Source organism: Hirundo rustica, chromosome 6 (assembly GCF_015227805.2).
Source record: "Hirundo rustica isolate bHirRus1 chromosome 6, bHirRus1.pri.v3, whole genome shotgun sequence".
NCBI classification, from domain to species: Eukaryota; Metazoa; Chordata; class Aves; order Passeriformes; family Hirundinidae; genus Hirundo; species Hirundo rustica.
Genome location: NC_053455.1, coordinates 5,927,602 through 5,954,118, shown reverse-complemented (window position 1 = coordinate 5,954,118; position 26,517 = coordinate 5,927,602). Strand labels below are relative to the sequence as shown.

General features: G+C 47.1%; 1 protein-coding gene across 1 annotated transcript in view; it reads right to left on the bottom strand.

The window, feature by feature from the left end:
* The window catches only part of PRKCH (protein kinase C eta), a 113,337-nt gene that overhangs the window by 21,273 nt on the left and 65,547 nt on the right, over window positions 1-26,517 (bottom strand). Inside the window, exon 10 of the mRNA XM_040068197.1 lies at window positions 23,231-23,385. Coding sequence (XP_039924131.1) covers window positions 23,231-23,385 — 155 coding nt within the window. The remainder of the gene's footprint in view (window positions 1-23,230; window positions 23,386-26,517) is intronic.

Here is a 26,517-nt window from a genome sequence, read left to right as displayed (position 1 = left end):
GTAAGGAGGGTGGTAACAGAGGAGGTGACATCTCCATATCAGTATAAAAACATATGGTTGAGCTGAAATCTGAATTCAGTTTGATCCTGCTCATCCTCCATCTATGACCCTAAAGGGAAATTCAGGGGGTTGATGGCTTTGTTGTGCATTGGCATTTCCACAGCCCATGGGACTCCAATCAGCTCTCCCTCAGCTACACTGCTGCACTGGAAAGATCAAGGACACATTGTGTAAGACAATCAGAGCCACATCCTCTCCTAAAGGGATAAGGAAAAGTATTCTTAGCCTCTTTTGAATGGATGGGAAAGCGAAGGATGGAAGTTAAGAAATTTGCCCATGTTCCCCAGAGACGAGGCTGAACACCAGCTTCCTGAATTCCAGCTCGGATCTTAATCACACGCATCCTCTCTCTTCAACTTTAAGATGGCTTGGCAACACAAGCCAGCAAAAAGCCTTCTGCAACTCTGCTGCTCTTCTCAGCGGGGCCCACGAGGTACCCAGTGAAATTTGGGTGCCAAGGACAGTGCCCATGCCTGTCTCACACTGCAGTGTTTGCTCTGGGTGGGATGCTCAGCAGGAGACACTTATTTTTTCCCCTCTGAGAATCACAAATGATGGCTGAGGTGTGTGGGCAAAGGCTTGTCCTGGAAAGGCTTTAGGTGAGCACAGGGAGATGTTTGTGTGTAGTTGCCCACGACAGCCCGTCTTCAGCAGTAGTTTACAGCCAAAGCTCCTGTTGCTCTTCCCCGTGGTTAGTGGCAGGGCAAGGGAGCCCTGCAAGCATGAAGGCAGGCCTTGTTTTCAGGAATCTGCCACGATGTGGCTGAAATGCACAGTTTATTCTTGGCTTGGGTTTAAACACAGCAAACACCTTCTTGGTCCTGGGCGGTGCTGACTGTTGTGGTGTGGCCCTAAAGATACAGCTGGAAGGGGAATTTTGGTGAACTCGTTTGGAGATCCCTCTAGCTAACCTCCTCCTGTTCCCTGTGACATCCACCATGACCTGGAACGCTTTGGGAATACCTCAAAATACACCATCCTTACACCTGAGCCAGCAGAAGCACAGGCAGAACGTGGACGAGTAGAGGCAAGAGACAGCCATGGGGCTGGGCCAGCTCTGCTGACATGTCACCAGGGCACGCTGCCACTTTCCAGCCCCACAGGCCATGCTGCAGAAGTCCCAAATCCCTGTTAGCCGCACAGTGCACCACGCTCATCCCAGCTCTGAGATGGCAGGAGTCCTGCAGGTGCGAGAGTGCTGCGCTGGCTGTGTCCTCCCAGAGAGCCTCTATCTCTAAAATTGCCATTGAATTTAAACTGCCTGCCTCTCGCTGGGTAAGCATAGTTTTAACCACACGAGGCAAAGCTCCAGCCCTTGGCTTCTCCACACTTGCACGTTAAACCCATTAACAGTGTCTGTTGTCTCCTCCTGACTTCTGTCCAGCAGCGTGAAACCCAACACTTGCATTTTCTATTTTCACGTAACCTGTAATGTGACGTTACTCTGGCTCTCACTTGCTCGGGCCCTTGGCTACGTGCAGATCATTTCAGAAGAGGACCTCCCATGACCACAGAAGGCTGCTCAATGCTCTTTTCTGGGCAAAGTGACAGGAGACCATCCTACACTTCCCTCTCAGAGCAGGTCTTGTGGGCCAGCACAGCAGCAGCCCCAGCCATGGGCTCCTCTGGAGCCTGCTCTCTCTGGCTGCCCCATAAGATAATTCCCTGGGAAAGCTGTGGTTTGAGCATTTGTCCCAAGCCATCGCAGCAGTTGTGAGCTCTGAACTCACTGCTTGATGCTGACAGGTCTCCCCACGCACCAAGCCCCGCAAGCCGGCACGGCCACATGAGAGGAAAAACACTGACAGTTCTCTGAGATTTACAAGGAGCTCCTCATTTTCGCAGCAAGGATTCCGGGAAGCTGATGAAACTGGAAGCCATCCAGCTCAGAAAGGCCAAATCTACCTCATTTCCTTAATACTTGCATTTTCCATTCAATATTTTTAGCAGTTCCATGAAGCAGTAACGGCAGAGAGGTTTTCTGAGGCTGCGTTTCTAAGGTCCGGCTGAGGTTCTGCCTTTCACTGGCAAACCCTCCCTGGAAAACAGGCTTCATCCTGACTCAGAAAAGGCTGTCTTTGTCCTCACCCTCAGCTATGGCACACTGGCTTAATGGCCTTGTTTAGTCTAGACCCAGAAGAAACGACAAAATGAGCTGCTTCAGTGTCACTCACTGCGAGAGGTGTTCTTTGCACATCTGCTGCATTCGTAAAAAAAAAAAAAAAGAAAAAAAAAATTACAATTGCAGATGATCTGGTCCTTTTCCAAAGCATCTATCAAATGCAATTTCCCTGCAGCACGGAGTTTTTCAGGGAATGTGTGTTCTACACGTACCTGCCACTTGCTCTGCTCTGACCATGTCACTCCAGATGCAGAAACTGTATTGGAAAGGATGAACTTTGGTGGCTTTTTCCTTTATTTATTTATTCCTTCATCACCCTGTTGTGGTAAGGGGCTGTACATGTAGTAAGGATCCAGAGGAGTAAGGGTGGCAAACACTGGCTTCCTGCCTCCCCTCAAGGTTATCCCAGGTTTGCTAATCTCAAAGGTCTAGTTTAAAGCTCATTAAAGCCTGGTGTTCCCATCTCAATGCAAATCACTCAGTTGTGAAAGCTGTGGGTGCCAGACACAAAGGTAAATGTGGCTAACATAAAACTTCAGCCAAATGGTTTTCAAAAAACACAAAATGAAAAACAAAATCCCCAGACCTGAAATTAGCTGAATGAGTGACTTTGGCTTTTCTGAAGGGGAAAACTTTCCCTTTAGACACTCCTTGAAAACACTTTTGGGTGAGCAAATGCACATTCAAGTCCCTTTGCAAGCAGGCATGAGATTTTAATTTTTCTCTACCTCTTCTGCTGAAGTAATTTTACTTCAAAAAAATACTGCAATCTCCATCATGATGCAGAAAAATGTGTTTCTATTGCCTGCTCTGGTAGCCAATGTAATATACATTTCCAACTCCTGCTCCAAAAATATTGTAATTTCTTTTTTTAATGAAGGAACTTCAACAGAGGAGAGTGAAAGATGTACAACCTGAAGAATAGCACAGTTGGTAAGATAGTTAAGGAAAAGGCATGGTTTCCAAGTTGGAGGCTTTGCTCCAAATACAGCGGACAACAGATTTAAACCCATACTTTGATTAAATAAGGAGGAGAACAGATGGAGGTCTCAGTTTTATGTAAAGCTCTAAATACTCATGTGAAGCTGATAATGTTTCCCATTTTCCATTGCATTCATAAGGAACATCCAAACGAAAACATGTCATTTTACCTAAAGCCAATGCTCTCTTGACTTGTAAAAAAAAAAAAAATTAATTGCCTTTAAAAAGCCTTAACATTTATTTTGGGCCCAGAAAATTATTTTATATCTTTCTTTCCATACTAAAATTTGGATACTCACTTAGGAAACTCCAAGAAAATAATTATTTTCATGAATCTATTCCCACCAGCTTTGGACTAGGGATCTCCACATTTTGTCCCCAAGATTTTATACTGCTTTGGGAATTAAGGACATTTCTACTGTAAGTCCTGGGATGCGGAGAAATTGCTTATAAATTCTTTCACAGAAAATGGTTCACATCTCCCACATTTTTCTAGTAACAACCAAGCATTATTTATTTATATGATCAAATAAGCTTTTATAACCAGAAACTCATACTCTCACGGCCCCAAGGAAGAGTTAAGCCTGTCCTGGGCAGTGGAAAAGCTGAGTGGCAGTAGTAAATAGAGGCGGAAGCTGACACCTGCAACATATTCTACCCGAGCTAAGACATAAAAACCCAGACTAAGAGGCTGGTATTTGCTTAGGCACATCTTTAGGGCAGGAGGAAACACTGAAATCACAAATGAAACACCAGGTTACTGATCTTTGATAAAGGGAGCCACAAAGCAGAGATCAGAAAAGGATCAAGCTGCACCGAGCTGGAGAAAACCAATTGAAATCCTGAGTTTTGCTGCCAAATAAAAAGAGGTAGGACACTGTTGTTACCCAGCATATAACCACTGTGTGGACATTGCAGGCTGAGATGGAAAGTGTTGCTTTACACACCTGCAGCTTCCCAACACAATCCCTAAAATCCCATGGGATTTAGTCTGTGCGCCCCATCCTCCCCAGCACCGCACGAAGTAACGTTGAAACACACAGCGACTGCAAAACATTACTTCAGCTCGTTGCTTCCTTGAAAAACATTCCTTTGGGTAAAGAAAACGTTTCTTTTGGTTTCCAAACAACCTCTGAGGTGAAACCCGCCCAGACCACTGTCAGCCACACAGACAGCCTGGCTGCAGCAAACTGCAACCTGCAGCGCAGCGTAACAGGACAGAAATGAAGGGAAGATCTCTCCAGATATTTGTAATTCCTAATTACCAGAAACTGGGAGTGAAACATAGCAAGTGCCTTTCTACACTGCCCTAACAGCCAGAAGTTGTTTTCAAAAGCTGACCAGACTTAAGTGTTTAGGGACTGCAAATACAGCCACCACGGCTCCGGGTTGACCTTCTCATTTCTCACAAACAAAGCAATAGCAGAAATGTGATATAATGATTCAAGGATCCAACTCAGACTCGGTAAGAAGTACAAGTAAGTGAAACTCCACTGAAAAGCAAATTAACAGCAGACAGCTGCCTGTCCTTGCTGGCCATGGGAGCCAGAGGAGGCTTGTAGGAAAGGTCCATCCTACAGGCACCTCAGAACGTGAGCAGTGCTCCAGCCAGGAGCCCAGCACCATTCCTGGGGCTCTCACAGCCTCATCCCACCACAGCACATCCTGCAGACTCCACAGACAGCTGGGATGGGGAATGTGGCAGAATACAAGAGCCTCCTGCCCTGTCTCTGCTTCACCCAACCCGCCCTGCTGGCACAGAGAGCACAGAGCTTTGGAAATGCTCTGCATCCATGCATTAGGATAAAGGCGTGATGGATTAGGGATAGTCAGCCTCCAAAGCAGGCTCCACCTCTCTTGCAACACAAGACGTTACGGAGTGATGCAATATGGACTCAAATCCGCGGTCAGACACAGCACTAGAACATTCTGAAAACTCTCACCACAGCACATGGCCAAGGACTGCCCTAAGGGCAAGGTCAGGAGTGTGTGAATTAGCCCAAGACAGATCCTCACACCTGCATCTGTGCTCTTCAAGATGTCCAGAGGCACTCAGTATCAGTCTTGCACACTCACAGGGTCAGACTAAACAGACTGGCAAGCACTGTATCCAGAAGTGCTCTGTTATTATTATATTGAAGTCAAGCAGCCCTTCAAGCACAAGGACAAGTTTCTGCAGGCAATCTGAAATTGAAATTAAGGCAGCACCATGGGGTTTTTGGCAGAGATGGGCTGGCACCCAGCGGTGCTGGCTGTCCATCTGCCCGACCCCTTCCTGCCTGCAAGGGCTCCCTGGAAGCAGCTCCCAGGCCCACATCAGAGCACTGGCCCTCTCCTGCTCAAGCCCAGGCTGCTGCTCTGAAGACAAAGCAGTGCCCAAGGCACTGACTTCTCTTACAGCACAGGAGATGGCATCACCCAGCATCCAAGACCTCTCTGGTGGTTTGAAGCACCAGCACTCCCACCTTCCCTCCCTCTGGGCACTTCAGAAGGGCGCCTGTGGAAGCTGAACACAATTACTGACAGGATTTCATTGCTGCTGAGATGAGCAGGCGTGATTCATCCTCCAGTTAAAACAAGAGTGGTAGGCTCCAGTATAAAGGCAGAGACAAAAAAACCCTGGGCATACCACAGGGATATACCTGGGAGATCATCACAGAGCTTCCCCCACGCTGGTGGTAGAGATCCAGTGGGACCTCATGGGTGCTCTGAGTCCCTCTGGGGTCAGGCACACCTACAGGCTCCCCCTTTACGATACCCACAGCAGCTGTAAAAGGGCTGATGACAGTGTCCAGAGGCAGCTTTACAAGGGCAAAAAGACATGGGGGGCATGTGAAATGGGGCAGCCACGAGCCAGAGCCATTACTGATGAAGCACAGGCATGCTGGAGGTTGCCACACTGGCACAATCCCAAAGATGGCACAATCCCTATAACGCGTTCATACATCCAAATTGGTGTGCGTGCATTTTTTACAGATACTTTTATGTAATCTATATATTATTTGCTGCACTTTCATGTGGGACTCTAACCAGGAAAGAAGAGCCACACTTGAAGTGTTTCCCTGAACCCCACTGACTGCAGGAAGGGGAGACGTGGACCCGAAAAGGCTTTGTGTGCAGCTTTTGGTATGGATGCCACACGCTCCCTCTCCGGATGAGCTGCCAGCCTAGTCCTGTGATAGACTCCTCAGTCCCACTGGGCAGCAGCCCTGGAATTTGCTGGCCCTGGAACATCACTTGCTGAGTTGCTCTCAACAGAGCTCCTATTTTACCACTGCCAGAAAAAGAGGGGAAAAGGAAAATAAAAAAAAAAAAAGGAAAAAAAAAACCAAAAAAACACCAACAACCACAATGCTTCTTTTTGTGCATCCCATTGCCTGAAATCTTCAGAGAAGGCACACAACGGACTCAAAACCCAAATACAGGAATGAGAATCAGGGGACTGATGGAGCCAGGAGAGGTTAAGAAGCACAAGCCTGTTGTGTCACTTTGACAAAAATAGATCAATGTTGATTCAAAGCCTGATATGGAAATTAAAATGAAATCAGGTTTGTGCCCGCAGCACAGCATGGCCTCAACACTGCAAGATGGAGTGAGAGTTATTTATCCAGGATTAGTCATCACCAGCTGCCCACAGCCCACCACAGGGGCTGCTGAAGGCCCTGTCCCAGCTCCAAGCTGTCCTGGTGGCATCAGGGTTGGCCCTGTGCTGCTTGAAAAGGCTCCTCCTTCCCCCAGCACACAGCGACAGGTCCCCATTTCACCTCTGTGTGCCACTGAGCCTGCCCTGGGGGAATGAGCCAGCAGCCCACACCAGAGTGACCCCCCTGCTCATCCCACAGCTGCCATGGAATCCACCCTGCCCACACCCCAGTCTTAGGAGGAATAACTCGCTCCTAGAAATATCAAAGAAAATAAAAATAAAGGTGTCCCTAGCCATCAGGATGATGTGTGCAGACTGCCTCTGGCACTGGCTTGGGCAGCAAACCAATCTATGCTGGTGCTAGCAATGCCAGCAGGGCTCTGTGGGAAGGACACTCCTGCCTGGAACCTGTAAATCTGGTCAGGCAGACTTCTCCACATTCACCTGATATAGATAAGGTTAACTTTACTCTGAGCCTGGCTCTAAATCCAGGGAAATTGGTGAAAAAAAAAAAAACCCAACTCCTGTCAAGTTCACTCAATATTGAAACAGGCCCTGAGGGGAAAAAAACCTCAACAACTTAACCTTATTAAGGCTCTGAATTACAGATCCAAATTTATAAAGCTAAGGCTATAGGTGCTAATCTCCTTTCTATAATGGAATAAACAAAGCTGAAGGCAGAACTGTATTTTTAGACAGGATTTTTAAAAGCATCTTGCTTTGGCCTGTAGATTTCCACTGCCGAACTTACTATTAACTTTTGAGGGAGCATCCGTGCTGGCCCAGAGTGGCTGCTTTTGAAAATCTCACTATCTGCACTGAATTTTTATGCACAGAGCAAAAGAACAGTCTCCCTGCCAGTGAAACATTGTGGGCACAAAGCACACAGCCTCCCACTGCTGCACAGGAGGGTGTTCTGCCTGGTTCCCCTTGGAACAAACTAATGAATTTCTGAGGAAATGCTGTCTTGAGAGCTGTTTCTTAAAAAAACCCTAAACTGACACCATCACTGATATAATTGGCTCTTTTTTTTCCCTAAGACTCCAGGGAACCTTTGGGCAAACACAGTGCTTTTCTGATTGCTCTGATCTCTCTGCTCTTGACCACAACTATCACTTAAATATAAAATGGAAATAGGAGCCTAGAAGATGGGTCATTATCCCAAGATTTTATTTCTGATTTCATGTGGATTACTGCTGTTCTTCACTCATTACAGGTGATTCACCCAGAGCTGTGTGAAGCCCAAGGATCCTGGATAAGCAGGGCAGAGCCAGGTGGAATTCCTGGCCGGACATGCTGAGCTCTCTGCAGTCCCACTCTGCCTCCTCCCAAGCTGCCTGCGTGCAGGAACCACTGTCACTGACCTCTGTGCCAGGCCAGCAGGGACAGACCAGATCCCATGTCACCCCAAATGCCACACAGCATCAAACAGACCCCAAACTGCCCAACAACAATGCTGGCTGGAGTTATCCCCAGGTCACATCAGGTAATTAACCCTGACTGTTCTCACTGAGTCTCATTGGTGCGGGCTCCTCTTCAGCTGGCACAGGAGAGCAGATGCTTTCCCAAGCCACTTCAGGCCCTCTAAATTTAGCTGACAAGGCTACCCAAGTTCCCCAATTCAGTGCCTGAGGTGGCTGCCTGATTGCTAGCAAAGCAGCAGTAACTCGGAGCAGGAGTCAAGTGATGCTCACCTGGCACGGCTGCCAGGCACAAGGAGCTGCCAACTGCCTCCTTCCGGTCATGTAGGAAACAAATGAACCACAAAATGAAATAAGCACTGTCTCCACTGACCCCATCATGAAAAAGAAATAGAAATGGGACATGAATGAGAAAGGTCTGTCTTAATACTGCTCAGCCCTTGAATTTTTAGCACATTCACACATCAAGTCCCTGCAAGTCCCTTTGGCCTCTGCAATGTGTGACCACGGAAAAGGATATCCAGGGTACTGTGTGTCTATCTGGAAACATGCCTCTTGGCATTTTCAAATTTTACTATTTTAGCTGTGGAAGATCTGAAACTGTCAGGTCCCTCTTGCTTACACAGGCTCCAACTATATATCTATCTTGCTTATAAATCCCTTTGGTCAGGAAGAAGACACCACAATCCCCCACTGAAACTTATTTCTAGTCTAGGGAGACAAGAAACATCAGGCAAAAACCTTGGTGCCTCTTACTGAGGCACCACATCAGATCAAACTCAGAATTACAGATTTTCTACCTAGACCTCCCATGTTCACAACACAGGCCACAATTGCACAATACATATTTTCTATGACAACAAAAAATCAGTCAACTTGAAGGCAAGGTGATTTTCAAAAAACTCCTTGTCTGTGCTCACTAAAGTTACACCCAGGTGACATCTAAAGTGCACTGTTTTCTACCTCACGCCCTCATCAAAGTTTAGCATTCTCCACCTACAAGGCTGTATTTTTATTTTGTGGCAAGAAAGCAGTTCTTAATGTTATTGACAATTCCAGTGGGTTCAGCCATCAAGTACTTCAAACTCATCTCCACAGTCAAGAACTGCTGCTCTCAGATACTTTCCCATGAATAAATAATTGATTGAGGACTAATGGAAAACCACGGAGGCTCAGGGAAAGCAGAATGACTGTCCTGGCCTGAGAAAAAGGAATAAAAAGGGCATTGTTTTCATACCAATATGCTGAAGTGCATCACCCACAACAGACACATTAAAGCTAATGAACCCCTGGAAGTTTTCTAGATGGATTTGCAGACATGGAGCAATAGATGGCCCATGTCCTCTCTGCACTTTGGGGACATAATTTGTAAGTTTACCTGTCCTCCATCTCTGTTCTCAAACAGACTTCACAATGCTTTACTTCACAAATGGTTTGCAAACTTCTCCAATTCATTCTCCATTCTCCAATGATTCCACAGTACCTGTAATGACCCCGTGGCTGTGGGAGCACAGGACACTGTTTGGGGGTGGTGGTGTGGGTGCTACAGTGTGCTTTGTCCTGGGCTGTGAACAGGAGAGCAACCACACCATGACACAGCAGCTGCTTTCCCATCAAGGTTACATCCAAGAGCATTTGGAACCAGCTTTTAAACACTGCCTCACCTCACTTCCCACCTCCCACTGTCCCTGTGGTGACTTGGGAAGCACCACAGTGGTACAAATGCAAACCCACCCTGCTTCCTCTCTTGGGCAATCCCTTAATTTTGTGCTGCAAGTTTTGAATCCCTGAGTTTCCCTTGCACACACCTTCATCTCTACAGCCATCCCACCCACCTGGAACCCAACCCTTTGGGCATTCGGTTTGCTGCCCCTACGCCAAGTGCTTGCTGGCACTCCTGGCACCACCAGCAACCATCACCACGGCTGGAATGACTCAAAACAAGAGAACACCCAACAAGACGACAACGTTTATCAACAGCCTCTCATCCCTCCACGGCAACCAAGGAGACTCTGCCCAGGCTCGGAGCGGGAGCAGCCGACACCCAGGGTGATGCTCGGATGCAGCAGGCTCTGCCCCAGAGTGGATCCAAGCTGTAGGGGATCAGGCAGAAACACTTCACCCACACATCCCCAGACGAGCCTGCCTGGCAGATTTCTTTGCCAAGTGTTTCTCCAGCGGCACCTTCATACCACAGGAGTCAGAGCTGCGGCGCTGGTGACACATGACTCAAACACGCGGCGAACCGCTCTTAATCCCGGCAGCCGAGCGAGCAGAGCTCCCCTCTGTCCTCAGCTGCCCTTGTCTGGGCAGCTGCAGCTTTTCCTGGCACCTGAGTAGGAACCCTGTGGCTTTTACCTCGTGTGCATGAGGTAAAACATGGATTTGGGCTTAGAGCCTTCCTGTATCTTGAAAGGGAAGTGTTTGGGTTTAGCACCGTCCAGCTGCTAAGGTGGGCTGCTTTTCAGAACCCAGAGACAGCAAGATCCCTTTTCCTGGTGATTTGAGTCTCCTCCTACAGCAGCACAGCCACAGCACTCTCCAGCTGTACCTGCCCTTTCATACCCTGTTTATACCCTGTGCTTTTCAGGGCAGTGAGGGTGCTGCACGCCTGGCAGGGAGCTGCAGCGATGGAGGGGGAACCCTGGGCTTCCCCACACCCTACAAAAACCTCAAAGGCAAGAGGAAGGCCCTTTGTGTGGCACAGCTGCAGACTCTGCCCTGGGCAGAGGACAACACTTCGTGTTACTCATGTTCCAAGCAGTTACAGGAATGATGACATTTCCCAGCCAAGCTCTCCCCACAGCTCTGTGTGGTGCTACACAGGACTTCAGGGAATCATAGAAGAGAATCACAAAATGGTTGTGCTTAGAAGGGACCCTAAAAATTATCTCATTCCAATCCAGTTGCTGCGGATAGGGACACCTTCCCCTAGAGCAGGTTGCTCCCAGCCCCCGCCAGCTTGCCCTTGAACACTTCCAGGGATGGGGCATCCACGGCTCCTCTGGGCAGCCTGTTCAGATGGCAGCCTCAATGACTTCAGCCAGCCCCTCTCTTCCCTATCACACACCCCGAATTTTGCCAGACCCTGCTCATATCACACTCCATTGCTCCACAGCACTGTCCCCTAGCGCGGGCTGAGCCATCCCTAGGACCAAGTACCACCCAAATGAGCGAGACTGGAAAAGTCTCACCCTGCCTCCACACGAGTCCTGCATGGGTCTGTTGTTGGTATAAACCACAAGTCACTTCATGACTTTCTGGCACCCACAATCGGCATCATCAGCCAGCGAGTGGGACGGGCTGTACACGCATGAGAGCAAAACCACAGAGGGGTTAACCCTGCAGTGGGCTGGCAGGAAACCCTTGGTACTGAGAGCTCTCAGAGGAGCCAGAGGCTGTGACTCACTGGGAGAGGCTGCACAAAAATAGGGCTTTCAGCAAGGCCCAGAGGAATTTCTGCAGGGAGATTCTTCCCCTAGAGACAGGCAAGGGAACTCACCTTTCCCATCAGGGAGCAGATCTGATGACTGCTCTGCCAGAAGAGGAATTCACTATTGTCCAGCTGGTTGTTTCCAGTCTGGCTAAAAATGGGATCACAGGAGACTAATTGCTTCACTGGAGGAAAAAAAAAGAACCAGTCTGGAGTGACGGAATTATTTTGTAGACTGTTGTTGTTTGGGTTTGTTGCCATCCTGGCTTAACGAGCATTAATGACTTCAGATGGGGGGGAGGAAAGCCATTAGGGAGAACACGATCCACACAGATACCTCCGGCCCAGCACACACTTCTGTACCAGCCAGCCTCTACAGCTCTGATGGCATCCCTCCCTCCTCCAGCCCTTCAGAATGCAGGAAAGTGGCTGAGAGCAAAGGGAAATGTTAATTTTCCCCTTTTAATCAGCGTGACTGGAAGTGCCAGCCTCCCTGCAGCTCAAATACTTGAGCATGTTAGCTATGCTTGGCAGCACCTCCAGAAAAACTGCTGTCCCTCCTCAGTGGCAGGGAAACAAAGGGAAAACGTCCCAGAGGAGTGGATGCTCCTGGCAGAAAGCAGCAAAGCCCAGAGCCTGTGAAATAAAGTTTGTTTGTTTCGTTTGCGGAAGCCACACTGAATCTTCTGAGACTCATTCTGGTGTCTGGAGAGACAGAATGAAACCCAAAGCCAAGACAGGTAATGGATGTTGAAATTCCTCCTTACATAACAGCACTGGGACAGACACTCACTTGGCCAGCGCTGTGCACGGCTGTGCCAGCACAGCCCAAAGAAAGCCTAGGAGCAAGCAGTGCCTGTGCTACACCCAGAGGCTCCAGGCACCCTTACACCCTGTGGGCTTCAGGGAAATAGGGGTTGTATGGGAATGATGTGCTTATTTCTATAACCCAACTCTACTGAAGCAAAGTTGTGTTTTAACTGCATTCCCCAGGGAAAGGAGAACAACCAGAACGACCCCAAACCACAGCCAGGTCCCAAGGGAAGACACAGGCAGAGCAGAGACTTGGAAATGTTAGGAGCTCCCCTGGAGAAGAGGTGGAGAATTTCAGCATGAGGCTGGTTGTAAGAAAGTGAAGAAGAAGTAGGGAAGGCTCTCAGGGAGTCAAATAGTAACTTCAATTACCCTGTCCTAAACACGGACAAAACCTGAGATACCCAATACTCCAGGCCACATTTAACTCATGCAAAGGCAACAGACCAAAGACCATCCTCTCTCTTCCACATGTCCCCATTCCAATGTCAGCCTACTGGCAATATTTGGCATTTGCTGCCTTGCTTCCTGTCCAGCAGGGATCCATGCCACAGGCTGATGCTGGGAAGCAGCATCCAACAGTTCTGACAGGAGCTTCTCCTGACTGTCCTGTGGCCTGGGAAAACCTTCAGTCCTGAAGGACCCCAAGGCAGCTCAGAGTGGAGATGATGAGGGGCCGTAAAAAGGGCAGGTTGTAAGATAGTTTCCCATTAATTTTATCGCACCAAATAGCTCTCCTTCCCTGGGGGCTACCCCTGTCAGGGCAGTCACCAGTTTTTGTGAGCAGGGCAATTTCACAAGATCAAAAGAGTGTAGGGGGATTTGTGACATAGAGACTTTCCATGCGTGAATCCAGCTTCAGCCCACTCAAGCCACAGATGACCTGTGGCCTTAGGGGTTTGAAAGCTGGTTTCCCTTCGGTCAGGCTCATTTCCCAAACCTCATGGGTTCCAAGAAGCAGCAGAGATTAGTATTGCCTATTTTGAAAGCAGACAGGGAACTATGTTTCAAGTGGGTCACTCACTGATAAAAGATACTTATTAAACAGATATGGTGCCACAAAGGCTAATTTGGGCATTTCCTCTTTGTGTAAGGGTAGGAGATAAAAACATCAATTCAGGTGGGAGTTCCACCAGCCCCATCTCAAACCCACCACTAGCAGGTCAGCTGCTATCCATAGGCTGCCCAACTCCAGAATTAACTCTGAGGTGTGAGGCAGGAGCTGACTGCCTGAACCTCCCCAGGCTTGCTGCATGCCAAGCAGCACAAAGGACACCAAGAGCTGTCACCCTCCTGTGGGGGCTGGCCCTGGCCCCAAAGAGACCCCAGCAGGAGCAGGACTGGCAGGCACAGCTCTGGCTCCACGCTCTGCAAGGGTGGAGTGGCTGGGCAGTGCTGCCTTCTGACCTTCCCAGTGGGTGGACTGTCCCTTTGGGAGCTGGGCCAGATGGCAGGAGTCACATCTTCTTGGCTTTCTCATTTATCAAGGCTGGACAGAGCAGCAAGAAGCAGGAGACAGCTGCCAAGGTTTTTGCTCCCTCTGTGCTCAACAGGGTCTGAAGGTAGAAATTCTGGCTTGTTTGGGCATCAAGTTTCAAGCTACTGCTTAAAATATATGAGAAATTATATGAGTAATACTGGAATGGGGAGCTCCAGCTAGGAGGAATGGTTATAAAGTAAAAGGAAAAAAAAAAAAAAAACAAAAAAGAAGGTGCAGGAAATGTCAAATGTTACATTAAATTGATAAGATTGTGTCAAAATCTCCAAATCATAGATAAGCATACAATTCCTCAACTTATGGTTAAGAGATACTGGCAAACAGAAATACAAAGCATGCTAATTCAGCTGTTAGGCACGAGTCAACAAGGACATGGGACCCTGCTACATTTTCATGCCCAGGTAAATGTCAAAAGGAACGTAACAAGATCCAGAGAAGGGAGGAGAAAACCTGAAGCCTGCTTGCTAAATGTCACACACCAGCTCAGACTCTCAGCACAAGTGCCACAGAGTCTGGACACTGAGACACAGGACAGTCTCACTGCCACAGCCAAAGTTGGCTGCCTGGAATATCCTTGGAGAGTCTGAAGGGAGCACTTCCTACTGCCCCTGCTGCCACACAGGTTTGCACAAGGCATCACCACCCCCTTGCACAGCAAACCCTGCTCTTCCCAATTTACCTCCTCCTCCATCTCCCTTTCTTTTTCAGCACAACAACCAAAGATTGCATGAGCCACCCAGGCCAGGCACCATGACAAAAATGCTTCAGATCAGAAATGCTTCAGATGTGGATGCACACATCCTATTGGATAGACTCAGCCGTGGCAGCATGCCTGGATCAGGGATTTAGCTAGTAAATAACCTCTCCCACTTGGAAGTAATTTTCTTGATTCATGAGCACTCCCCTGCCATGCTGCCGAGAAATTTGTGAAAGCAGCTCTGGATGTTAATAATAAATCGTGCTCGTAAAACTTTAATTGATTCAGAAGACATCAGCTCAGAGCGTGGAGGATCTCCGTGGTTTTGAATATATCACATTTGTACATGGCTGAGACTTGAAGGCTTGCTCCCCTTTCCATTGTTGTCAGCTGGAATACTGCCACTGCTTCAGTGGAGTAATAACCAGGTAACACAATTCCAAGATTAAATTGTGCCCTCAGGTACAGCCTCATAAAAGGGGAGGTTCCCCATCCCATTAACAGCAAAGGTGCCACGACTCAGAGGCCAAACGATGAGCAATGCTTTCCCCTTGCTCCATGAGAACAGGCCCCATAAACAGCACCCTGGCCTGCACCAGCAGCTAAGGACAAGCCCCAGCACCAGTTCAGCTGGCGCACAGAGGGCAGAAACAAAGCTGTGCCCACCATCCTGCCCAGGGGACCACTGGCAGAAGAAGGAATTCTCTCCCACAGAAATTCTGAACTGTGAAACACTTACTGCTGCAGCACCACCCTGTCATAGTTGAAATTTTCCATTGTCTTATTATTTTTACTTTATATCTGTATCACTACAGGCAGCTCTGAACTAGAATCTATAGACAAGGTATCACAGCGATGCACCACTGACATTAAAAGTTGCTGGACGGCTTCACAAATTTCCTCTGCATAAAAGCAGAGTAACCTGCTCCCTGGCATAAAGAACAAGATCTAAACATTGGGATTATTGACCAAGTAAACATCAGGTGCCAATCTTTCTGCAGCTAAAAGAGTAAGTCAAATTCTCCCTGGATAACTACAGCTGTTGCTGCAGGCCAAATATTTCAACACAGAGTCTCTCATTGTGTCCCTCACAAATGCAGCAACTTCACTCACTGCAACGTGTTGTCATGCAAGAAATCTTCCATTTCAGCAAGTCAGAGGAGCAGATGCAACAGTGTTTTGTCAGCATAATCCTTCTTTCAAGAAGTTGTACAAAACATTTATTAAGGTTGACAGAGAGACCTTTTCCCCAGCTATATATATCAGCCTCCCTAGTGCCAGCCCAGGGCTCATGTTCTCTGAGAGTGACACTGAAAGCTTCCTCGTTTTGAGATGGGTACAAAGATCAATAAAATTGCTGGATTAATGCTGGGCAGTTCTGGAGATCTCAGAGCAAATGTTTTCAAAATTCATTAAGTCGTATACCTGAGTGCCCTTGGCATCAGGGAACATGTTTACAAGTCAGACGAGCAGTTCTGGCTAAAAACATAACAGTAATATTTAGGGGCAGTTTTTAGAAATAAATTTTAAGTAACAGAATATATTTCAGTTTTTTATGTTTTCTCCTTTTGGTGACCTTTATGCCTTTAAAATAGAATGAAGAGAGAAAGAGGAAAGAGAGAAAATCAGTATTTTTGTAGGAAAGTTTCTTAGTTGTAAAAGTTCTAGCCTAAATATTCCCCGGTGCTCTGGAACTTAGAGATTGAGCCTAATTCTGGTTTCTAAGTCTCTTTTCTTTGCAAACTTGTCTGTAATTGTTATACACAGCTATTTCTTAATTGCATCGGCATGCTCTTTAATTGTGAAATGCCTCCATGAGGATGCATTAGTCACAAAAGGAATGCCAGAACACAAGTCACATCTAATCACTTATCCCCTCCACAGATGAGCAGTACTGCTTATTTTTATTGCACCAGCACCAGAATCCTCAAACACCACCGGGCTCTCATTGCAAGCATTCACTAAATGAGTCTGTACCTGTAAGACTTCACACATTTTTATATCCAAATATAGCAGCTACACCAAAAAAGAGTGAAAGCATGAGAGACTGGCATTGAGGCAAAGATTCTCCAGCCTTGGGGCAGGTGGATGAGCTACACAAACTCTTGAGGCCCCTTCGAGCTGGGTTTTTTAATGATTTGTACAAACTCATTATGTGCAGGGTTTGCAGGTTTCAAATCAGCCCCTTTAAATAACCATAAAGGAAAAGTAGACACTAGCAGAGCCAACAACTTCTGTAGGCTATTCAGTAGTCCTTAGTCATGTGGAAAGTTCCACCAAAGTTCACAGACGATATACAGTGGAGTCAATGGGGCACAGAGATCTGATACGTGGATCTCAAAACAGGACTGCTCTTCGTAAGCATAACTGTAAATCAGGACTAAACTGTCCTGCACTCTGACTGATTAAACATGACACGGAAACGTGAGAGGCTGGGTTGGTTTTTTTTTTTTTCCTCTCTGCACTTTCCATTTGATCAAGTGCAGAGAAACAACCCTTTAAGCACTGCGTGCCAGGGGCTGTAAAAGAGCCCATCTCACAAGCGTGCAACAACCACATCTGAGTGGAAAACTCTGTGGAAGATGCACTGTCTAGAAGCACAAATCAGTCTACACGAGCCGTCGACTGTCAGATAGCCGCAGACATCGCTACACTCCTGACCCTCAGAGACATCCCTTTATGTTTTCTAAAGCTGAATGAAGCGTTTCCAGGGAGTCCTGCATGAAAATTCCTCTTCTATACTAAGCAGTTGTAGGGATGGGACTGCTGGTAGGCTATTCTGTGCCAGTTTGCAGCTTTCCGCTGATTTGCTTCACTCATTCACCAGATAATCAGCTTATATTTCATCCCTTCTGCTGCTCTCAGATCACAGCCCATCCTTCATTTCGCTCTGGTTACATTTTTATCCACTTTGGTCTTTGGGGCTCCAATCATCCCACACAGCACAGAGCCTCGGAGTTCTCTCAAACAGAGTTCTTGGAGTGCCAGAGAGCACATCCCACAGCTGAGGTTATGGAGATTCACACCCATTCTGACACTGGCTGAGCTGTTTCCCACCCTTTCCTCAGATGCAAACAGCTCTGCCTACACAGCCGAATCCATGGGGAAGAGAGGCATAAAATACATCAAATCAGCAAAGATTACCCACAGAGGCATTGGCTGCAGCACGTTCAAGCAAAAACTTTCACTGAGCAATAAAACAGTTTGGGTGGGAAGGCATCTTAAAGATCATCTCATTCCAACCCCCTGCCAGGGCACCTTCCCTGTCCACCCTGCCCCTGAACACTTCCAGGGATGGGGCATCCACAGCTTCTCTGGGCAGCCTGCGCCAGGGCCTCAGCACACTCACAGTAAAGAATTTCTTTTTAATATCTAACCTCAATCTACCCTTCTTCAGCTTAAGGCCATTCCCCTTTGCCTTATCACTGCACACCCTTGCAAAAAGTCTCTCTCCAGCATTCTTGCAGACCCCTCTTAGATATTAGAAGGCTGCTATCAGGTCTCCAGGCTTCTGTAAGGTCTTTCTTTTTCAGAAAAGCTTGAAAACACCTCATTGAACCAAAGCCTTATCTTTATTTGCCAAGAAAACAAAGCTATGCACAGCACCTAAGCAAACCACCAGTAATCCCTGGATAGCCCCCCAGCCAGTTTGCCTTGCAGAGCACTGCTGCTATCAGCCACAGATCCAGTTCAACTGCTCCTTTACCTCCCTGGGGAAAAGACCCTTGGCTTCAGGGGAAACAAGATCTGGCTCCAGATGTGAAAAAGGGCATGAGATGAGAATAAACAAAATCACCAGTTGCAAAAAAAACCCCACCCCACCAGACAAAGAAACAACAAACAAAAAAACAACAGAGTGAACATGAGGAATCCCATGTCTACACTGCCCTGACCCATGGAAAAAGCAAAGAGCACACACAGAAGTTTCTCTGTTAACAGTGGCTGTATGTAATTAGGAAAGGCATTCAGCTTCTGTTTTCAGCGCGTAATTTTTAATTGATTTTGCTGAAAGAAACCTTAGTGTTGTTTCAGTTAACAGGAGACTTTCCAGCAAAACTGGTCTCTGTTAAAAGGTTCTGTAAAGCTTCCCTCAAGTGTCACAGGCTCATTGTTTGAACTGGCAGGGAATTAACCTGTTGCAAAAGGCTCATTCCCTATAAAAGCCAACAGCCATGAGACACACAGCTGAAGACCTGATGGGTCTCCTGCACCAAGGAAAGGTGATGATTTCAGAGACCTGGCCAGTATCCAGCAACCTTTCCAGATCCCACAGGAAAATGTTTTTCCCTGTCATAAGAAGTCCCTCACACACTAAGGAGATGTTCTCAGGTAACACACAGAGGAGTAAACACTGCTTGTTAACATGCTTATCTTATTTTGTCCAAGAGTTGGAGTTCAGCCCCAAGGCCAGACCATGCTCTCATCTGGGTAACTGCATAATTATCTTTTGCCTTCCAAAAAGGACCACACATCCTATTAAACACCATCGAGTCACAGGACCAACACACCAGAGCACAGGGGTTCTTTACCCACCACCCCACATCCAGAGGTGTCACCTCTGCAGGTAGTGGAAGTGTGTTCTGGAAAGAGACCCTCACAGGCCAGGCATCCTGCTAGTGAGACGTTTGCAGAGAGAGAGAAAAAGGTTTGTCATAGAAATTAAGGCTTTGCCACTAGGCTGGGCTGACTGCTTCATGTTGCCTTTAGAAAAGTCGAACTGTATTTTACTGTAAACCTCGAAGCCCCCTCCTCCAAAAAAATCCAACCCCACAACAACCAAATTTAAGGATAACCTTGCATTTGCCCTCAATACTCAAGGAGGTGACCTCGGCATGTGTATCCACCCACTCCCAAAGCTATACATCAGCCTGTGCCAAGGTCTGAATTTGTGGGCAGCAGGGCAGATCAACCATTTTTACAGTAGTGCTATACAGAAGGAAATGTCCTGCTTTGAAAATAAACCCTTATAATCATCCACTATCTCTCAGCTTTTTAGCAGACTGTGAGTGGACCAGCTCCCTCGTACTGAGGGAGCCACTGTGCAACCCAATTCTGCTCAGATACGCTGCTTTGTTCTGTTTCTGGCACGCACAGAAGCCAAAATATGCTTCCCCTACCCTGGGAACTGCTGAAGTGGAAAGTGAAAGTCGGCAAGAGCTGCCTCAAGAAAAATAGCACACACAGACATTAGAAAAAACAATAAACCAACCTACCTATCTGCAACAGAGCCCAGCACAGTAATTTCCTTTAGAAACAGTCTTAGAGAAAGCAGTAGTGCACAAATATTGCCCTGTGAGCAAAGATTTTATTTACAATAACCATGATTATTACCTAACATTTCCCTGGCAGCATCCAGCAGGAGCTGATCCTAAATACATCCTTGTCCTACTCCTCTGTGGTTAGGGGTGCACTATACACCGTGATGTGACACATAAAAAAATTGTTTTCATGTCTGGATGCATTCCCCTATATGATGGGCTAAGGAACCCCACTGTACTTGCTGATTTTTTTTTTTTTTTCCCAGGAATCAACTATAAATAGGTGCTGCTAAGTTGACAGCTAAACCTCAGCTCAGGGCAAACCAGAGACCTTTCCTTGATAAGGCCAGAAAGCCATCTCTCCTTTGCAGCGCTGCAAATGAAGAGAAAAAAATAAAGGTTTTTGAAACTGAAAGTGCTCTTTAAAAGAGTCCTAAACACATACAATGTATGTTTATGGGACTCCTGGCCACAGCTTAGTAATAAAAAAGGAGTTTTCTCAAAATGAACAAACTCAATGAAAATTTCAGAGATAACCGATCCAGCAGGAAGCCCAGTTTTAACATTAAAAATCACATATAGCCAAAACGCATCATCTGCCTCAGAACCCCTTCTCAGGGACTTAAGAGTAGCAACTACAAAAATACTGCTCTACAGCTATTTCAAATTGCTTGTGTGGGGCTGAAAAGGGAGAATCAATGAACACCTGATTTTAGCAGCAACCAGCACCGTCCTGCCAGGCCACAATGACAAGTTTCAGCTACTTCTTGATGAACTTTTAGTGCAGTCTCTCAAACTTCTCCAGCATTCCAAAGAAGAGAAAACTTCAGCTTTTGGCAGCACTTGTGGCAAAAGCAACTTGACTTACCAGGAGAACGCTCCCTGCACTGGTAAATGCAGATTCTTTCCTGAACTGCTCAGTCTTGAAGGGGGCAAGGAAAAATACAGTATTATTAAGTTAAGCCCAGAAGAAAAACAAATGACACAGAGTATTCTAGGCCAGCAACTCTCTTCCTCCACTGGAAACGCAGAAAGAAGATACCTTGAAGAGCTTGTGCTAAAACCCTTTCTGGTCAGGCTATTTCTGGTGTCTCTGCCCCCTGCTCCCTAAGCAAGCACTCGCATTCTAATCATAAAATCTGATCCAAACTCTCTCACATAAGTGCAGTGACTCCAATCTGAGTATCCCCTTCTATCCTGCACACTCCCTCCAAGAGCCTGGTGCTTGTGACTGAAGCAACTTCAGCTCAGTACAGCCCCAGTCAGCAGCTCTCTCCTCTGACATCTTCCAGAACCCCAAGGAATTATAAGAAACCAAGTCACCCACACCCCTGCAGATCTGCCCCATGCAGCTGAAGCTGCCTGACTCCACAGCTCAACCAGTTTCTCAACAAGATCAAAGCCTGTGCAGTTGTTCGAGGAGCTTTCCAATTACTCCTCCAATTCCTATCATGAATTACAGCAGCACTTGAAGAGTGCCAAAACCCAGCGGGATCAGTTCCTCCTGCCCTGTGGCAGGCAGCAGACTGGGGCAGACAGGATGAGCTGTAAGCACAAGGCATTACACTATGCACAGACCCAATATTGCTGCTGAACGACTGACAATAACTACTGGATGTCACTATTTTAAGGATAATGTCATTTGCTTAATTATCTGGCAGGGTCTCTCCTCAGCAGCTGGCATTATTCACAAGGGAAAAATTAGACTGAAATCCAGCTGCAGAGTAAGGAGATTTGTTATTTTATACAACCACTGTGCTTTAGGAGCTTGATACATAGGGTATATATCACTAGTCATCTTCAGGCTCTCAGGACGTGGAGAATATTAAAATGACACTCCTTCTCTATTTCACTGTGCCATATATGTCACATGAGCTCATACTTAAAAATATTTTAATATTCCCTGTCCTCACGTGACCATCTGTTTCTTACTGGACCTCAAGCTAGGGAGAGACAGAGAAGCTGCTTTTACTTGACTGATCCTATCATCTCCCCACGAGATAGGAAAGTGCCCCTTGCACAGCCTCCAGCCCTTTGGCCACTTTAGCCCTCAGCTGTTCTTGTTTTCACGAGTTCAAACCTGAGTTTATCTGTCATAGGAGGATGCCCTACTGACTGGGCTAAACTGTGTAAAGTCCCAAATCAGATGACATTTGGCCCAACCCAATGGCATTAACAGAGCTGGACTGGGATGGGAACTGGCCCCATCCTGCACCCAGCTCTGAATCCCAGGGGTACAACTGTAACCAAGCAGCAAAAAGAAAGACTTGACATTATTCTTTGCAGTGCTGGCATGCCACAAGTGGGACTGAGCAGGGCTAGAGCAGAACATGCTCAAAAATGCATGTTTTGCTCCTGGATTCCAGGTAACAGCATTCCAAAGAAAACAACAGCCTGTTCCTCCTCCCCAGCGCTCTGGGCACAAGGATGCCAGAGGTGTTCTGTGAAGTATGGCAGAAAGAAACCTTTCTGTACAACCAGACTGTCTCAGTGCTGACCCCTCCCTGCTCCAGCTGTCCTACTCCATCCCAGAAGAGGCCTTGCTCTGCCTCTGGGGCATGAAGGAGGATGCTGGTCTAATGGTGATGCTGGCCCAGGGAGGGCTCTGCACGGCAGCCTGGCTCTCATCCATGCTGGCTGCCCTATGCCTTTATGCTTCAGCTGACAGGGGAGCACTTCAGCAGCACAGAAAGGAAAAAATATAACAAAACTGCCCCCCTGAGTACAGAAAAAAATGACAAATAACAAAGGAAAGCTATGTATGGGAAATAGCTTCCTGAAAACAGCCTTGAGACCTTGAGTGGAGGCTGATGCATGGAGACAACAAATGCTCCAATCCTGCTGCAAACACAAAGATGCCAGACATGGACAGGAAGGAAAAACTCCTGCTGTAGGACCAAGGGAGGAATGAAAACACTTTTAGTGGCTGAGATGAGTGGCACTGAATAGGTATGTGAAATAGATAGGATTTAAACACAGTAACTATTGCAGGGAAGCAGAGGCTTTGGCGTGACCAGCACGTATTAGCCTTGAAATAACATGGCACACTATGGCAAAAGCAACAGATCCCTACATTCACCTCACAGAAAATCCGGGAAGGTTTCATTTAATGCCTGCTCAGAAACCTCACTCCCTCCTGGAAAGTGCTGCACCTTGGCCAATGTGCAGGGGGAACGTGGGGGTACTGTGATCCCAGCTGACAACTTGTTCCTGGTGGGCAGCAAGTGACACTTCTTTAATCAAGCAGAAAACTCCAGCTCTCGTCTCAGCCATGGGGTTCAGACAAAGGGAAGCAAGAGCTCACCGGTAAATGATGCCTCTTCCATGGAGAAACATGAGGGCTGAAATAATTTCTGCCGCGTAGAACCGGGCTCGATCTTCGTCGAAGCGCCGCGACTTCTGGATGTGGAACATCAAATCCCCGCCGTTGACAAACTCCATCACGAAGAACAGGCGATCCTACACACGGGCAAACACAACAAACATGAACAGCATTAATCACATCCTCACTCAGGCTTGGAAAAGTCTTAAGAAAACTATTATCTCCCAAACAAAAACAGATTAAGTGTGAGATGGTGTGTGGGAGGGAAAGGCTGATTTTTTTCAGGGAAAACAGAATCAATAGGAGAAAGATCAGCTAGTATCTCCTTGCCCTGCACTTCTCCCAAAAGCTTTGACCCCAGTTGTGAAATGAATTACTGCTCACATGTGGATTGGGCATGTTAGTGTGTGCTCATCAGTAATCAGCTCCCATTGGGCTTCTCTGAATTATCCTTAGCCTCAGTCAGCAGGGTATGTATGATACCCATCCATCAGTACTCTCTGAGCTGAGTAGCACAAGAGAAATCTGCAAAAATTCCCTAGTAAACACCTCAGATCTCTAGGGAAAGCTGCTCCATAACACAATGTACATAACCAAACGGCAGCTTCAACAAAACAGCACAACATTGTCTCGAGGAGCTTGCATGGCAGCTGCTTTTTGGGCCCTGAGGTTCCAGCTTTCCTCTGATTAACCTGCAGACACCTTGGGGCAATAGAGGAACTGATAAGGATGAAGTATAAATAAAAGTTCCTGCTGAGCAGAAAAGCAACCTGTTTGATAAAGTTCGGTTCATTAACCACAGCTGTTGGTCTCTGAGGTTCCTTTTTTGGCTTTGTTCTGGCTTTTGCAAAAGCCTACAGACAAGGGAGGCACTTGCTTAAGCTGTGTGCTCAACAGTGAGTAGGGGTTTCGCATGTGTTCTCTTGATTGTGAGAGGAAGGACACAGAGAGATTTGGCACAAAAATAAACCCTGGAATTGTTGCAGTAGAGCTCAAAAATTTCTCTCAGCAATTGTTTCAGGACTCTCAATGTTTGTTGTTTCAGTTTTTCTCTGAATATCAGGAACAAGCAGATTGGAAAACAGGCATAGAATTCAACTGAGATCAGCCAGGCTTTTAATGGTAATATTTGCCCTTCTTTCCCACAGGCTTCTTCCCAGGTCTGATGTTAATTATCTACGAGCTACTTTTAAACCCTCTCTAGGTTTAAGAGGATAAGCATTGTCGTGCTCCACTTTCTGGCAGCCAGCCAGCTTGAAATGACTACTGGTATTAAGATCTTAAGATGCACACGGCAGAAGAAAAACAACCAGAAATTCCCTCATTTCTCAATGGACATGAGCAGGAAACCAAATGGCTGGTAACACATGAGGACAGCTTGCTTCGCCCAGCCAACCTGGGCTCTGCCTAACAGCTCCTTCTGGGCTCCTTCCAGAAGGTAAAGATCATTAAATCATAGAATCATCTGGGTTGGAAAAGACCTTTAGAGACCATCAACCATGAATCCAACCCTGCCAAGCCCACCACTAAACCACGTCCCCAAGTGCCACACATCTACACATCTTTTAAATACCTCCAGCGATGGTGACTCCACCACTGCCCTGCTCACACTGTTTCAGGCAGCTCGACCACCCTTTCAGTGAAGAAATTGTTCCTAATATCTGTCCTAGGTTACAATGTAAAATGTGCCCAAAGTATGTATTCTATCACCATCTACATGAAATGTTGTTGTGCACCACTGTTTCCCGTGCCCCCTCCCTCCAGACTATCTTCTGTTAATGGCCCATCAATGCCTTCCTGCATGACTCATAGATAACTCCCTCCAGGAGCTATCTCTGTTTAATGGGCAATCAAGGACCCATTGCAAAACTGATAAAATGATATCAGTCCATTGTGAGATGCTCCGCCCAGGGGGAGGAGCCAAGCATTCCCACCTGGATATAATCGGGGCCTTGGGACAGCACAGGCAGCCTTACCCACTGGATTCCCAGAGGACAAGAGCTACCAGACCTTTCTGCAAGAACACTGCTTCAACAAGACCACTTCATCTGGACTGCCACCACCACGGTTTCAGGTTGTATTCTGACTCTGTCAGTGATCTTTTGTACCATTGCATGTGTTTTATTTTATTTTACTTTTTTTTCCTCTCCTATTAAATTGTTTTTTCTGACTTGGAGTCTCTCGCTGATTTTGCCTTCAAGCCAGCACAATATCCAATCTAAACTTCCTCTGGTGAGGCCATTTCCTCTTGTCCTTTCCCTTGTTTTCTGGGAGCAGAGTCCGACCTCCACCGGTCTGCTTCACCTCCTGTCAAGGAGTTGTAGAGAAAAGAGAAGGTCTCTCCTGAGCCTCCTCTTCTCCAATCTCAGCTTCTCCAGCTCCCTCAGCTGCTCCTCATCAGACTCATGCTCTAGACCCCTGCCCAGCTCTGCTGTCTTTCCCTGGACACACTCCAGCACCTCAATGTCCTTCTTGCAGTGAGGGTCCCAAACTGAACGCAGAATTTGGGGTGCACCATTGCTCCCAGCGCTCCCACAGCACTCCTGCAGCACCAAGGCCATGTGTTGAACGCTATCTCCAGTCCATATAAACAACACCACCTCATTGCTTCACTGTCTTTATGAGAGGGCACTGGAAAATACCTGAGCTGGCTTGTCAGCTTGCCTGAGCCAGAGCAGCACCAACTGTGCAAACCCATCACCAGCCTCAGCTCTTCAGCCCACATCAGCCCTGTAATGTCACATCTTCACTGCAGGTGGTTAAACTCAGTCTGGCTGTGCTGTGCCTGCCTGCTCCTCCAGCAGCAGCACAGGTATCACCTCTGCCTCGCCTGTCAGGCTGGCTTTTACATCTTGTTATTCTTTCCCACCTCCTTCCTTGCTGATCTCTCCACATGACACACACTTATCTAGCCCAGCTTGTCCAGGCATCTCCTCGAGCCCATACTTAAAAAGAAATCCTTCCTTCCAGATCCCCAACAGGAAGCAATTTAATTTACCAGCAGCTTGGTGAGGGACGGTGTGTGTATTTATGTAAGTGATACACATGACTGTATAAACACGCATGCACTTAGGTGAACGCACAGGGATTTTCTACTCTTTCCTTAAAGGTGACCTTCAGGGAGACAAAATTAACCCTTCCTATCTTAAAACACTTATGTCCAGCTTCTGCAGAGCAGGCAAAACTCCACAGCCCACCTCAGACTTCTAGTTGTACTCGTCTTTACTATGATGCTTACAGAAAGACACTACTTCTTTCTCAAATGTTCA